The sequence below is a fragment of the Rosa rugosa genome, chromosome 2 (genome assembly GCF_958449725.1).
Source record: "Rosa rugosa chromosome 2, drRosRugo1.1, whole genome shotgun sequence".
Classification (NCBI taxonomy): domain Eukaryota; kingdom Viridiplantae; phylum Streptophyta; class Magnoliopsida; order Rosales; family Rosaceae; genus Rosa; species Rosa rugosa.
The window spans coordinates 9,809,644-9,826,419 of record NC_084821.1 but is presented as its reverse complement, the minus strand read 5'-3'; the positions used below and the strand labels follow the sequence as shown (position 1 = coordinate 9,826,419).

Below are 16,776 nucleotides of genomic sequence, written 5' to 3'. Positions count from 1 at the left end.
AGTATTGGCGTCAACGATCACGAGCGTTATGGCTGCGTGATGGAGATAGAAACTCTGCTTTCTTCCATAGACGTGCGAGTAACAGGAGGAGTCGCAATACAATCAAGGGACTTGTTGATGAAAATGGAGTATGGCAAACTGAGCCCTCTGAAATCCATAATCTCCTCATGCATTACTTCATGGACGTATTCACTACTGAAGGTACAGACGGTGAAGCAATTAGAGAAGTAATGGCTTCAACTCTAGTCAAGGTTACTGAAGAAATGAATGCTGACCTAACCAAGCAGTATACAGATGAAGAAATCAAAAAGGCTCTTTTCCAAATGCATCCATCCAAAAGTCCGGGTCCAAATGGTATGACTCCTTTCTTCCATCAAAAATATTGGGATGTAGTTAGCTTTGATGTATGCACTGCTGTTAGTAATCTGCTTACAAATGGTGAGGTTTGGAATGAATCTAGTTTCACTCATCTGTCCTTGATTCCAAAAATAAAGGATCCTAAAGATGCTACGCATTTTAGACCTATTGCATTGTGCAATGTTATTTGCAGAATTAGTTCAAAAGTGGTTGCTAACAGACTGAAGCAATGGTTGCCTGAGATAATATCTCCTCTACAAAGTGCATATGTACCTGGCAGGTTAATATCTGATAATACACTTGTAGCCACGGAAGCAGCACACTTTATGCATCAGCTTCGAAATCAAGAAACAGGTTTCTTCTCTCTTAAGCTGGACATTAGCAAAGCATATGATCGATTAGAATGGAATTTTCTACATGCAATGCTAACCAAGTTGGGTTTTGAATTAAAGTGGATACAAATGATTATGAATTGTGTTACTTCAGTTCATTATGCAATTCTGATTCAGGGAGACGTGTCCGCTCAGATTTTTCCTACTCGAGGCATCAGACAGGGAGATCCCTTGTCCCCATACCTCTTCATATTATGTGCTGAAGGTTTATCAGCATTAATTTCCAAGGCAGTGGTGACAGATAACATAGCTGGTCTCACCATGTGTCCCCAAGCTCCTACGCTTCATCATCTATTTTTTGCAGATGATAGTTTTATGTTTGGCACTGCAACTGAACATGAGTGCATTCAGTTTAGAAGAGTATTAGATACTTATGAAAAAGCGTCAGGACAGAAGGTGAATTTTCAAAAAAGCAGTGTCGTATTCAGCAATAATGTTAAGCAGGAAGAGCAACTGAAATTGGCATCTCTTCTTGAAGTGAAATGCGTCAAAGAGCATGATAGATACTTGGGGTTGCCCCTTCGAGTTGGAAGATCAAAAACAGAACAGTTTGCTTACATAAAAGAAAAGTTGACAAAAAAGCTTATCAGTTGGAAGTCAAAAATTCTAAGTTCAGCAGGAAAAGAAATTTTGATCAAAGCAGTAGCCCAAACAATGCCTCTTTATGCCATGAACTGTTATTTATTACCGAAGGGTCTCTCTGATGATATTCACCAGCTTTGTGCTTCTTTCTTTTGGGGTGACACTGAAGGAAAAAAGAAGATTCACTGGAGAAGCTGGGAAATGCTTTGTCTCACAAAGAATGAAGGAGGTATGGGATTCAAAAATATATATGCGTATAATTTAGCCATGCTGGCAAAACAAGGATGGAGAATTCTCTCCAATCCTGACTCTCTTATTGCTAGATTATTCAAGGCCAGATACTTTCCATCTGGTTCCTTTTGGGAAGCTGAACTTGGTGACGCTCCATCCTTCTCATGGAGAAGCATTTTACAAGGCAGACCAGTGCTAAAAGCGGGAATTCAGTGGCATGTTGGGGATGGAAATAACATTAATATTTGGTGTAATAAATGGATTCCAAACTGCCCACAGTATCGCATTCAAAAGCCACCCAACACCAATCTGGAAGTTGTAGCAGATCTTATTGATGCTAGAGCGCGGGTTTGGGACACAGTGAAAATTCGAGGTACTTTCCCTTATGATATTGCTGAAAAAATACTCTGTATTCCGTTGAGTAGAAGAAACATTAAGGATACTTTCTTTTGGAGACCTGAACGCAAAGGTTTCTTCTCTGTTAAGTCTGCTTATTGGATTGCACAAGAGAAGGTGTTAGGAAATGTGCTTACATCCTCTTCTCAGGGAAACCCGTATCATGTTTTGTGGAAAAGAATTTGGCGAGCACATGTTCCAGGAAAGGTACAAATTTGTATCTGGCGTGCATGCCAAAATCTTCTTCCTACAAAAGAAAAATTACTCCAGAAGGGTTATACGGGGGACACTGATTGCCTATTATGTCCTGCAAGATTTGAGGATAGAGCGCACATTTTTTGTAAGTGTCCTACAGCCCAAATAATCTTATCATCTCCTCCTTTCAATCTGCATGCTAGTCTGTTGCCACATCTAAACTTCATTGAGTGGATGCTAGAGCAAGCTATGAACCTAAAGCAAGACACTTTCGAGAAGTTGCTTATGATATTGTGGGCATTGTGGAAGAACAGAAACACTAAACTCTGGGATGGTTGTGCACAAACATCTACTGATATTGTGTTCAGCTCCTTCTCTTGGTTGGATGAGTTTAGAAAGGCACGACATGACAGTTAAAATGCAAAAGAAACCATGGAAGCCTGATCCAGAAAAGCGATGGAAACTAAATGTTGATGGTAGTTTCTTACCAAACCAAATGAAAGGTGGTCTAGGAGGAGTCTTGCGTGATGGGGATGGTGGTTTCAAAGCTGCATTTACACAGCCAGTACAACATGTGGATAGTGCCAAACAGGTAGAGCTCCTAGCAATCAAAGAAGGCTTGCAACTGTTACAATCTTTGAAGGTGCAATCTGTGGTGATAGAGTCTGATTGCCTGGAAGCTACTTTGGACATAGGAAACCAAAGGTACGATCTGATTGATTATTCTGCAATTATTGATGATATAAGGATGACTCTGGCGTCCTTCCCAGGAGTGCAGATTTGTTTTGCTCCTAGAACTTGTAATGCAGTAGCTCATAGGCTAGCTAGCATAGCTTTTGATGAAAACTTTACATCAGTTTGGATTGATAAGGTTCCAGAATGCATTCTGGACGTTTTACAATCAGATTGTAATCAGCCGACTTAAGGCTTCTTTCAATAAAGATAATTATTTGATTCAAAAAAAAAAATTAGCTAGTCATTCTTAAAATATTATCTTTAGAATGTGTTCCATTTGACGAAACACCGAAACCTTGAATGAAATTTTTTTAATGAATTTTATTGTTTGTTTTACTTTGAAAAATCGTAGAAAATAAATGCGCTATGATTTTTGAGTTTCATTAGTTCCATAGGTGTTCAAAAAAATTTATTTGAGGGTGGAAAAATTTTGGTGAGAAAATAAGAAGATGCAATTTTTTGCCAAATCGTCTGTTATGTCCACAGTTTTGGATAGATCACACACACACACGCACACGTACGCGCGCGCGCGCGCGTGCATACGTGTGCGTGTGTGTGTGTTAAGACAAGCAAAGGTTCCAGTTAAGTAGAAGCATTGAGCCCTCTACCGATAATATTATTAGATAATATTTGTGAGTACAACGAGGGAGACAGAGAACCTAAAGCTAGTGTTACATTACAGCCTCCTCAACAAGAACGCCCTGAATAATATCAGGTGTATACTCCAAAACTCATTCAACAAAGAGTTATGGGGTATAGTGTTAGTCTATAGTTTTAATTTTAATTGTTTTAACTTGAAAATAAAAAGCAGTTTTATTTTTAACATTATAAATTACTAATTAAAGCGTAATTAACAGAGTAAATGACACTAATAACTAAAATGGTGTCATGTAACATAAAGCATCAATACATGAGGTGCACTGTAGAGTTATCGATGTTGTTAATGGTGTACTAAAGTAAAGTTGTAAAAGAATCGATAATAAGCCCCGGTTAAAAACTAATATACTGACCAAGTTGTCTCCATTTTGTTAATGCTTGTCTTAACACACACACACTGCATATGTGTGCGTGTGTGTGTGTTAAGACAAGCAAAGGTTCCAGTTAAGTAGAAGCATTGAGCCCTCTACCGATAATATTATTAGATAATATTTGTGAGTACAACGAGGGAGACAGAGAACCTAAAGCTAGTGTTACATTACAGCCTCCTCAACAAGAACGCCCTGAATAATATCAGGTGTATACTCCAAAACTCATTCAACAAAGAGTTATGGGGTATAGTGTTAGTCTATAGTTTTAATTTTAATTGTTTTAACTTGAAAATAAAAAGCAGTTTTATTTTTAACATTATAAATTACTAATTAAAGCGTAATTAACAGAGTAAATGACACTAATAACTAAAATGGTGTCATGTAACATAAAGCATCAATACATGAGGTGCACTGTAGAGTTATCGATGTTGTTAATGGTGTACTAAAGTAAAGTTGTAAAAGAATCGATAATAAGCCCCGGTTAAAAACTAATATACTGACCAAGTTGTCTCCATTTTGGTCTGTAGTGAAGCTGTGTTTACGTGCAACTCGTGGAAACACTATATAACACGTATGGGATAGCATTATACTTCCATAGTTTCCAATACTAGGCAAATTGCAACATTGTGTTTTTCTTGAGTTTTTTTTTTTTTTTTGGTTATGAATGTTTTTCTTGAGCTTAGACAACAGTGAAATACAAGCTTTTACTCTTATCACATTAAACAGGAAAGTAGTTTTATTAATGCTCATGGCCTTAACAAATGTCACTAATGAAGGCGCTAATGTTACTTTCAGATGATCCACCCTCTGCAATTGCACCATGACATATCTGCTGAAACTCTCTGGCTCTTCTCCTCATGTCTTTCCCTTCCCCATCCTCCAAATCCATAAATTTCTTCACCAACCCTGCAATTTCCTCGCTCGTCACCAAATGATCTATTTTAGCCTCAGTACTCTTCACCCTCCACCCAATCTTCCAATCCTCCACAATCGCCTTACTATTCATACCTTGATCTATATTTAATGGAAAGGTAAGAAAAGGAACACCAGCGGAAACACCTTCTTTAACTGAGTTCCACCCACAATGTGTCAAGAAACCCCCTATGGAAGAATGGTTCAATACACTCAATTGGTCACACCACGGCACTACTAACCCCTTACAACCACAAACATCTCGTAACCTATCGGTTTCAGCACGAGCCACCCAGAAGAACCGGACACTGCTTTTGTGCAAACCAGCTGCAATCTCATCCATTTGGGCACTAGAAACTGACAAAAAGCTTCCCATGGAGATGTACAAGACCGAGCTACAAGGTTGAGAATCTAGCCATTGTGAATGGTCAACATTACTCAGGTGGTCATTAGCTTTGAAGTAAGGTATTAATGGGCCAACTGTGTAAATTGGTAGTGAGAATTCTGATCTTAAAACGTCAATGACTTCGGTTTCAAGCTCATAGATGGATGAGAATAAGAGGTATTGTGCTTTAGGTACCCAGGAAAATGCTTCAAGAACGACACGGAGTATAGTTGGGTTTTTTCCATGCATCAAAGGGGGAAAGTCTTGGATTGGTGTAGAAGAAACTCCAGGGATGTAATCCACACGGTCATTGCCCTTTTCTGTTAACAAAGTAGCAAACTTTAACTTTAACTAACTAAGACAAAGAAACCATGAGTGAACAGGAAATGCTAATCACATGTTGCTTGCTCCAAGCACAAGGTCTTTCTCCGGTTCTTGAAAGTCTTAATTTCAACTCTCAAGTATCGGAAAGTAACATTTTACTTCAATACAAGGTTACAAACCATGATCATTTATAAATTGCTGTTTTTTTAATCTCATGATTAAAACTCTCGGCAAATAAAGCAGTATTATTTGCTCTAAGAATAAACTGAAACCCTTAAGGAACAGTCTTCAATGCATCTTTACTCTACCAGGTATTTCCAAAGTCAGGGAATTGAACCTAGGTATTTATAAAGCCACACCAACCACTTACCACTACGATAGAACCATCAAATTTACAAACATTGACACGAAATATTATATTTAAGATTTTAAAAATATAAGGCCCCTTAAATTGGAGGCCTCTAGGCCGCCTAGGCCCAAGGCCGGGCCCTGATGGCATTGTTTACAATAGAAAGCTAGTTTACTACTATTATTACATAGAGCTAGTGAATTTTAGAAATTTTTTTATATATCGACAGTGCAAGTGATTCAATACTTATAAGATGATCTTAACTCTTGATATTTATACTCAACTTATTTTTAATAAACAAAAAGTGTATTTAATGTAATCTAATTGTCGATTCATAATAATATAAGTGTGCATCGCTGTTTTGAATCCTTCCCATGAACATATGAATAATTGAATATCGAAACTTATGTTCACGCATAATACGTATAATACCTATACTTGAAGGGTGCCAAAGAAAACAAACAAGTGGTGCCAAATTCCATGGTCATTAAAAAATACGTTTCAAAAAAAAAAATTTAAAAAGGAAACAAAAACGAGTGGAAGATGAGCAGTTGAGCACTGACCCGACAAGTCAATAGGGAAATGACCATTTTCCTTAAGAAGATGAAAATGTTGGAACACCGAGAAAACGGACGCCGACATCGGCCAAAACGACGCCGCCGGGATCCTCCTCCGGTTGCCGACACGAACTGCCCAAGGCAGGTAAGTGTCACCCAGTATCAAACTCGGCGGCGGCTCCAGCCGATCCACGAGCAGATCAAACGGAGCTTCCATTTTGGTCATGAGAGCTTCGAAGAAGTCAACCATGTGGGCTGAGCGGACCAGCTCCGATGGGATAACGTTGGGGATTGTGGCGAAGACAACGTTGTCCGGCTTTGGTTCCGAACCGATGAAACCGAGCCACTCTTCTGTGACGACGAAGGTGATGAGAACGTTGCTGTTTTGTAAAGCTAGCAACTTGCAGAGGTTCATCATGGGGTTGACGTGGCCCCGGCCGGGATAGGGCATGGCCACTACGTGGCAGACGGTGGTTGGTTGTTTGCGGCCGGAATCCATGTCGGAATTGTTTGATGAAATCGGACAGAGATTTAATAGAGAACGAACGTGCAGTGGGGGCCTTATTTTGTATACCTCATCAGACCAAAAAAAAAAAATGCCATATATACCTCCACCCATCCCTGAAATGACCATAATGCCCCTTAATTTTCTAGATAATGGAAGGGTTAGAGCAAGTTCACCCATTGGGTGAAAATGTCAAGGTCACTGGGTCACTGTTTACTGGACATGTGTTTCCACCCGTTCTGTTTCTTGACCGGTCAGTTACTGTTCATTGAAATTTTTATTAATTTTTTTTATTGTAAAATTGAAATATATTTGATGTAAATAGATGGTATAATGGATATTTATGGATAATTGATGTAAAACGGATAACAACAATGATCAAAGAGTAGCTTGATTGTGTCAAGGAAAAATTCGGTTTGCTGCAAATTTGGCATTCGGTGTCAGAATTGTGATTACTATAGCTTTTCGGGAAGGGAACAAAGCAAGGAACAGAACCTATAGCTTAGCTACGACGGGCTTTCAGAATCTTTTGGGGCCTCAAAACTGCAATTTACTATTTTTCATAACTTTCGGTGGACAAATTATAAGCCACCTACATTTACCGACAATTTTTCTTGAAATGAGTAAAGCAACCACCGACAATTGTTTTGAAAAAAGATCTAAAAAACCACCGAAAACATTATACCGTTAATAGAGAGATAACTTCTAATCATGTCCATCAACAACTCTTCTTTGCTGAAATGAAAACAAGGCATCTGCAGACTCGGCTTTCCCAAAATCAGGCCAGGGAGCTGGGACGAAGTAATAGAAGGTGATGAGTCTCAGAGCTCACCGCTGGTTCTAATTAGTAGATCAGGATAGGGAAACTCGGTACAGTTAGTTTGTAGTACCTGTGCAACGAGACATTCATTAATATCTTCAACTTGACTAAGGCCATCTTTTACCGTCTGAGAAATGGTTTTGCATGCTTGCACTACAATGCATTTTCCACTGTAGCTCTCACTGCCACAAGGAGTTAAGAGTCTAAAATTGTCTCACACTCTTTTGTTCTCTCTGTGTCGCTAATATTTCTGCAAGGACGTGAGGAGCTTGGACAAATCCCCAATGACTGATATACATTCACCTTCACTGTGAAAACATAAAAGATAAAAGAATCAGATGCTTTCAGCAAATACATTCATCAAACATCAACTATAAACATCAAAACCAGAACTAGTTTAAATGATTCATTTTTAGGTCATAGTCGATCACGTAAAATTGCACCACTGAACGAAGAAAACCGGTATTAGATGTCTTTTGACGTACTTGAAATACAACATCAAGACATCAAATAAGTCATGGTTTGCTCCTGTGGCCTGGCTTTCCCAAGTTTTTGCAGTTAATGACACAGAGCTTTGGATTCCACAACCCCACAGAACCTATGCAGATTACTCCTTCCAACTATGCAGATTGCTGTCTTCCCCAATTAGAGAGAGAAATTGAGAAACATTCTCTATTAATTGAATGTAAATGAACAATGATGATCAATTAAAGCGCGCCGTAGCTATGATTTTAACTTCAACATGTTATGGAAGTTCCGATGCAGAGAGGGAAAAGTGCTGCCTTGCAAAAATGAGAAGTCTCATTTTCCATTTCCAACAAAGCTCAACATCTCAGCACCCACCTCATGACCCAACACGGGCGGCAACCCACTTCTCCTCAACCACCTCGATATTTATGATGCATTTAGTCACAGAAAATCTTACAGATACAGAAGACAAAAAAATATCATTCTCTCATCGTGTGTAAGAGAACTGGAGAAAGAATACGGTTTTGAATGAGGTCCTTCCCTTGAACAAACAAAATCCCTCAGGTCCACCACTTAAGGAGAGTAGACCTTAAACTTTCCATATGCTAAACTCAGGCAAAAGATTCTTTAAATGACCTTCAAATTTACCAACAAATCAAAATAATAATTCAATCACAAGAAGTGATGGAATTACTAGTTACAACAGAGAGCTAAATAAGTCAATGGCTCAATGCACATCGTGGAACTATACTATACTTCCTTGGTGACTTGGTCAGGAATGCTTGTGTGACAACTTAGAAGATCAGGAGGGGCTTTGTCCCTCGATAGTTTTAACCAAGGTTTCAGTAAACAGTTCAGCCAAAGCAAGCACAAAGCGAAAATCTAACAAAAGATTTACATCAGAGTGACTCCTCATACTGATAACTTTGCTCTTACAATTCCACTTTTTCAAGAAATAAAGGAATAGTCAAGAACCATGAGCAGAAGTGCTTTTCTTGTTCATACTAGGCACTTTAACATATGCAGCTTTCATTGCTGCGGTTTGTTTCACTAAATTCCAGCAGGATTGACTATTAAGTAAAAGGCTAAACGAAGAGATCAGCTATAGTGTGAATAAAATCCCACTTAATCATAATCTAGCATCAACATAACCTAATGCACAAGCTGCTCTGATATAAAGACACTGATTACTTATCATGCTCTGGATAATACATTCTATAACATCCTTCTGAAGAAGCACTAGACGGTGCACCTTGGCAACAAGGGCTGTCAATAGAACTGAATTAGCTCAGAATTCGCACTAGTTGAAGCAACTATTTCCCTCAGGACATCAGAAATATAGGACTAGAAAGGAAGAATAATTACACTGCCGGTTTGTGTTTTTCTGAGCAATTCAATGAAGTATTGCTTCTCATATACTTCTTGACTATGAAGTTAAAATATGCATTTTTTTGTGTTATCTGCAAGGGGAATCAGCAAGGCAGAGTAAATTTTAAGAAACCCTTATTCCATAGTGCTGAAATCAACGAGACCAGCATATGACAAAATAGTAAACATACAATGCGTTCTGAGATAAAAATGGCACCATACCAGGTATTGAAAGATAAATTTCCTTGATAGCCTATGTAGCCAAGGTATCAAATGTTCGATAGTTCCTCATCTGATATGAAACTAATCATTCTGAGCATAAGTATGTTAATCTTTGATTATGTGAACAGCCATGGCTAATGCACATGACATTGACTGACTAGTATATCAAACTGCAAACTATACTGTACATATCCATGCAGGAGCGGGATTCTCTAAAAAGCCAAGGTCGCGGGTGGCCAAGAGGGCCTACTTTATTAATTCATAGCCAGAGAAAATATGTACATTAAATTCATGAGCTAGAGAGAAAAAGAAAATGAACATACACTCTTACCATTCTAAATTTCTAGATGACTACAAAATCCACAAGTTTTTCTTCATAATGAACTTTTTAAATATGACAACAAAGCTGGATCTACTTTATCTTTAGACAACAAATCAATTATCAATTCTGTAGTTGATGCATCTGCAGAGAACCCCATCTCCACCATTTCTTGAATTAGTCCCACAGCTCTTGATGTCTCATTGTTATTGATAAACCCTCGGATGATGGTGTTATATGTACACTCATTTGGAGAACAGCCTTTCTCTCCCATTTCTCTAAGCAACTTTTCTGCTTCAACCAATAGGCATCCATTACAGAGTCCATTAATCATCACAGTATATGTCCTCACATTAGGCTGAACTCTTTTTGCAGACAAACTAGAGAAAACATCTGCAGCAGATTCAAGTTTTCCAGCTTTGAACAAACCTTCAATGATAACAGTTTAAATTACAATATCTAGTTCCAGCTGCTTGTCTTCCACCTCTCTAAGCAGTTCCATTGCCGTACAAAGTTGCTTGTTTCCACATAGGCCATCCATTAGAATGGTGTACGTTTGAACATCTGGAAGTTGGCCACTACCTTGCATCTGAGAGAACAACTTCTCTGCTACCTGTATTCTTCCTGCTTTACAAAAACCGTCAATAAGAGTATTGTAAGTAATGGTATTGGGAACAAGTTCCATACAAAGCATTTCCTGAAAAACCTTGTTGGCCTCATCAATCTTTTTATGTTTACAATATCCATTTATCAATATACTACAACTACGAACATTAACCATGCAGACCTTGCTAAGCATTAGATCGAAGACTTTTCTTGCTTCATCCATTTCACCTCGCAAACAGTAACCATCCATTAGTGAATTGCAGGTAATCACATTAGGCTCAATATCTCTTTGGATCATCATTTCAACTACACTTTTGGCTTCCACAACCATCCCCTCCTTACAAAGTCCATCAACCAAGACATTGAAGGTGACTACATCCGGAAAGATATTTCTACTCGCCATTTCATTCAACAACCTTGTAGCTTCTTTCCACTGACCTATGTTGCAAACTCCTTGAATCAAAGAGGTGTAAGTAACAACGTTTGGAGCAATGCCCCTACTAATCATTTCTGAGAAGAGGTTCAGTGCATCAACAACTAGCGTATCCTTGCAAAGACTGTCAATGATCGTGCTGTAGACGACTACGTTAGGCTTACAACCTCTTTCTTCCATCTTCCTGAGCAATTGAATAGCTGCACTGTTGTCACCCCTCATGCAAAGTCCCTTTATTAGTGTGTTGAAAGCAACCACATCGGGCACACAATGACCTGCCTGCAGCATTTTGCTGAAAATCCCTGCTGCCTCAGGCATTCTATTCTTGAGAACAAAGCCGTTGATTAGAGTAGTGTAGGTGGTGACAGTTGGTTGAAGACCCAATTTGAAGAAGTGTGCCAAGACAGATAAGCTAAACCCCATTTGATTTAAATGGCAAAAGCAATTCATGATAATAGATAGAGTATAGTGATTAGGACCAATTCCGCACTGAACCATCTGTTTATTCATAGAAATGACCGCCGAATATTGACTCAATTTGGAAACTTGAGTCAAGATTTGAGTGAAACAGACAATCGAAGGCAGAGGCCGCCTTTGAAGCATTTCACCGAACACCTTCAACGCATGTTCAAGACTTCTGACTTTGGGCACAGAGGGTTGAGGGTTGTCTCTCACAAGCTTCCCTCGATGGATTTCTCTAGATTTTGCAGGTTTTGGGTTTTTAGAATGAAAGCCTCTTCTTCTTGTGCTCATGTAGTTGTTGATGGGAACATCAAGAGTGGTAAAGTGCAGAACTGGGTTACCTCTTGTGCTGCTGCTGCAACTAGAAGAACAAGAAGAAGACATTTTGAGCATCATATTCACAAAAGATCAAATCTTCAACTTCAAGTCTGCGTATCCTCAATTTCGCCAAAACTCAAAAGAGTTTATCACTCGGAGAGTCGGTGCCTGAGTATCCTGATCACTCAATGTCGTTTTACTATTGCTTCGTTATTTATCGAGTAAATACATTTTTTTTTTCTTTTTCCTTTTGACAATTATACTGTTTTTTTGTTTTTTGAAATTACACCCCCTCAAAAAAAAAAAAAAAAAAAAAAATCACATTCTTGTAGTATTTCAGGCTTGAGAAACTCTCTTCCACTTTCTGCTATTCATGTCTTTAGTTTTGATATTTTAGGCTTTAGTTGTAATAGAGGTAATTCTTTGTAATTTTACTTTTTATATTTGAAAAAAAAAAAAAAAAACCCACAAACCGAAATGCTACCATTCACTCAATCACTCAATGAGTTGATTGAAGCAACCGAACCTCCCATTTTCAATAAAATAAAAAAAATTCAATTCTCCGTAAAAAATTATATATTATGATATCAATCTATTATTGTTTTAGTTAATTACCAAAGTTAAATGAATAATGCAAAACTGTTTGCTATTTTTTCTCTTATTCATTTCTTTCCTTCCTTGAACAAATGATTATTTACTATTTGTAACATTTGCATCTACACATAAGAAGGTTTTAGCGGGGTTGTAGGTTTGTGGTAGAAATGGACAACCGAAGGCAGATGGCGCCTTTGGAGCATTTCATTGAACAACTTCAAGGCAACCTCAAAATTACTGAATTTGGGCTTTGAGGTTGAGGGTTGGTCTCTCACTGCTGCTGCTGCTGCTACAATACAAATATGTAGAAGAGGAAGACGTTTTGCGCATCATTTTCAATGTCTTTGAATTTCCTTGATTGAAGATGGTTCAACCTGCCCTAGTTACAAGGGCAAAAATAAAACTTTATTTTAGTAGTTCTATTTTCATCTTTCTAGTATTGAGGGAGATCGTTAAATTCTTGATTCTATGTTTTCTAATTGCACCACAATTGAGTGCCTAGACTTTTGGTTAACATGTAGTTAGGTATTAGGGCGTTGGATTTGTTTCAATGTTAGGAGGCTTGCTTGAATAAGTGAGCTTAAATGTGTTTAGCGATGAGTAATTATCATGTTTGCTTGTTTCTCAGATACATAGATCGAGTTTGGAAATGTAATGTATGTGTCGTTTTAGCTTTATCATTTACTTGATATCTTCTTATTCAAAAACAAAAATTTAGAAAAAACTAATGAAAGTTTTTCAAGGTTTGGTTATTTATTGAGTAAATACTTTTTGTTTGGTTACATTGAGTGAATACTTCTTTCAAACCACCAGAGCCCCTCCCAAGTTTCTTCCATAAAAAGAATGACCGTCCAAATGTAGTTAAACCACCAGAAATCGTGTTGAAACTGTTTTCCCTGTAGCAGACTGGCAGCTATTATGGGGTAACACTTCGTGGCTGAGAATCAGTTCTATCAAATCTCTTTTCTTTGCGTCTACTGACAAGCAAAGACCACTAGCCGGCGAGTTTGCGAACTATCAGATTATCTAAGGAAAATTATGTCTTCACTGCTAATCAAATTTTGTTTTTATAGCCTGGAGAACGGTGATCAAAACTTAAGTACTTAACTGCGTGACCTTCCATAGTGACATCAGGACATTTGAACTGTTTTTCTGTACATATCCGAGTGAAATACCAAAGCCCGATAGAATTCCAAAAGTTACATTCTTTCGATAAAAATGAAAATCTGGAAATACATCATATTATTCTAAATTTCTAGTTGATTACTGTGGTAGTACGTTTCTGCTCAACTTTGCCTATTACCATTCTACCGAGACAAAGATCTCCAAAAACACAATGTGCAGCAATCAATTAGCTCATTTCAAAATAGCTCTAATCTGCATATTCATTATCATACTGAATACAGAACCATATATCTAGCAGCTTACAAATCTAGCTAGTAATCATCAATAGCGATGGAACTTCCAAGCTAAATAGATAATGATAGCACAATTAGTTGACAGCTTGAAAATGACGTGTGTTTTCAAAGAATAAATACCATATATAATACATCCAAAGTGGTTAAAGATGCAGAATTCTAAAATTTCCTTGTCCATGCTAATAAGGTTTTATTTCAAATCTTCAATTAGCTTAATCATGACTTCTTTAACAATGACAACAAAGCTGAATCTACTTTATCTTTAGACAACAAATCAATTATCAATTCTGCAGTTGATGCATCTGCAGAGAACCCCATCTCCACCATTTCTTGAATTATTCCCACAGCCCTTGATGTCTCATTGTTATTGATAAACCCTCGGATGATGGTGTTATATGTACAATAATTTGGAGAACAGCCTCTCTCTACCATTTCTCTAAGCAACTTTTCTGCTTCAACCAATAGGCCTCCATCACAGAGTCCATTAATCATCACAGTATATGCCTTCACATCAGGCTGAACTCTTTTTGAAGACAAACTAGAGAAGAAATCTGTTGCAGATTCAAGTTTTCCAGCTTTGCACAAACCTTCAATGATGATGGTGTAAATTATGATACTTACTTCCAACTTGTTATCTTCCATCTCTCTAAGCAGTTCCACTGCCGTTGAAAGTTGCTTGTTTCCACATAGGCCATTCATTAGAATGGCGTAAGTTTGAACATCTGGAAGTTGACCACAACCTTGCATCTGAGAAAACAACTTCTCTGCTACCCGTATTCTTCCTGCTTTACAAAAACCGTCAATAAGAGTATTGTAAGTAATGGTATCTGGAACAAGTTCCATACAAAGCATTTCCTGAAAAACCTTGTTGGCCTCATCAATCTTTTTATGTTTACAGTATCCATTTATCAATATACTACAACTACGAACATTAACCATGCAGGCCTTGCTAAGCATTAGATCAAAGACTTTTCTTGCTTCATCCATTTCACCTCGCAAACAGTAACCATCCATTAGTGAATTGTAAGTAATCGCATTAGGCTCAATATCTCTTGGGATCATCATTTCAACCACACTTTTGGCTTCCACAACCATCCCCTCCTTACAAAGTCCATCAACCAAGACATTGAAGGTGACTACATCCGGAAGGATATTTCTACTAACCATTTCATTCAACAACCTTGTAGCTTCTTTCCACTTACCTACGTTGCAAACTCCTTGAATCAAAGAGGTGTAAGTAACAACGTCTGGAGCAACGCCCCTACTAATCATTTCTGAGAAGAGGTTCAGTGCATCAACCACTAGTGTATCCTTGCAAAGACTGTCAATGATGGTGCTATAGGTAAATATGTCAGGCTTACGACCTCTTTCTTCCATCTTCCTGAGCAATTGAATAGCTGCAGTGTTGTCACCCCTCATGCAAAGTCCTTTTATTAGTGTGTTGAAAGTAACCACATTGGGCACACAGTGACCTGCCTGCAGCATTTTGCTGAAAATCCCTGCTGCTTCTGCCATTCTATTCTCGAGAACAAAGCCGTTGATTAGAGTAGTGTAGGTGGTGACATCTGGTTGAAGACCCAATTTGAAGTATTGCCCCAAGACAGATAAGCTAAACCCCATTTGATTCAAATGGCAAAAGCAATTAATGATAATGGTTAGAGTATAAACATCAGAAGCGATTCCGATCAGACCCATTCGTCTATTCAAAGCGATGACTTGAGAATAGTGTTTCAATTTGACAAGTTGGCCCAAAATCTGAGTGAAACGGACAATCGAAGGCAAAGGACGCCTTTGAAGCATTTCATCGAACACCTTCAAGGCATGTTCGGGGTTACAGACTTTGGGCACAGAGGGTTTAGGGTAGTTGTCTCTCAAAAGCTTCCCTCGATGGGTTTCTCTAGATTTAGCTGGGGTTGAGGGTTGAGAATGAAGCCCTCTGCTTCTTGTGCTCATGTAATTGTTGATGAAAACAACAAGAGTGGGAGAGTGAAGAAATGGCATACCTCTTGTGCTGCTCCAGTAACAAGGACAAGTTTTGCGAATCATTTTCAAAAAGATCAAGTCTTTCAACTTCACAACTCTGTATCCTCTCAGTTTCACAACTGAAAAAAATTGGTTGCTGTGAGCCTTTGAGCTTCGCCAAAACTTGAAGAAAAAAAAAAAAAGAACTCTGTTTAGGTTTCTATTTAGTCGGTTGACCAAACCTCTATTTTTTTTTTTGGTGTAAACTAATCTCTCATTTTTACAAAAGAAAAGAAATTTTAAATACACCCCCTCAATTACTTAATGCACATTCCTCAATTAAGAATGTGTAAATAAAACTTCTTAAGAAAAAAATTTAAAAAAAAAAAAATCTTTATCAAAATTTTTATTTTATGACCTTTCTAAAACAAATTATTTTTATGATATCAATCTATAATAATCCTATATTTTGTTGTCTTAGTTAATAATCCAATAAGTGTAAAAAAACTTAATAAAGGTTCAAATCATTAAATTTTATTCAATTATCAAATTATTTACCGTCAAAGTGATTAACTTTTGATCATATTCTCAATTTTTTTATGTACATTGGACATAATATTACGCATTTTCCCTACTAGACTCATGTAGGTAGAGAAAGAAATCATAGCTTTCACTTCAGAGTAATTATTTTATAGTCTCGGGTTATCACACGGTACTATCATGTAGCGATTCGGGGGAATAACATCACTCAAATTTAATAAAGATGATTAAAAGAATAAAAAAAAAATTTAAAAGAACCAATCAAAAATAAATACATCTCATATAAATAAATTCCTAT

General features: G+C 37.6%; 2 protein-coding genes and 1 pseudogene across 2 annotated transcripts; all 3 read right to left on the bottom strand.

Moving 5' to 3' along the window:
* Positions 1-4,606: 4,606 nt before the first annotated feature.
* On the bottom strand, positions 4,607-7,031 carry LOC133731642 (UDP-glycosyltransferase 87A1-like). The gene is made up of 2 exons (XM_062159026.1): positions 6,450-7,031; positions 4,607-5,533 (listed from the first exon to the last, which is right to left on the bottom strand). The coding sequence occupies exons 1-2, from the start codon at positions 6,940-6,942 to the stop codon at positions 4,671-4,673; spliced, it is 1,356 nt and encodes a 451-aa protein (XP_062015010.1). The 5' UTR covers positions 6,943-7,031; the 3' UTR covers positions 4,607-4,670.
* A 3,154-nt stretch (positions 7,032-10,185) lies between these two features.
* On the bottom strand, positions 10,186-12,086 carry LOC133732584 (putative pentatricopeptide repeat-containing protein At1g12700, mitochondrial; annotated as a pseudogene).
* A 1,922-nt stretch (positions 12,087-14,008) lies between these two features.
* On the bottom strand, positions 14,009-16,163 carry LOC133732102 (putative pentatricopeptide repeat-containing protein At1g12700, mitochondrial). Its single transcript, XM_062159571.1, has one exon. The coding sequence runs from the start codon at positions 16,020-16,022 to the stop codon at positions 14,193-14,195; it is 1,830 nt and encodes a 609-aa protein (XP_062015555.1). The 5' UTR covers positions 16,023-16,163; the 3' UTR covers positions 14,009-14,192.
* Positions 16,164-16,776: the final 613 nt, after the last annotated feature.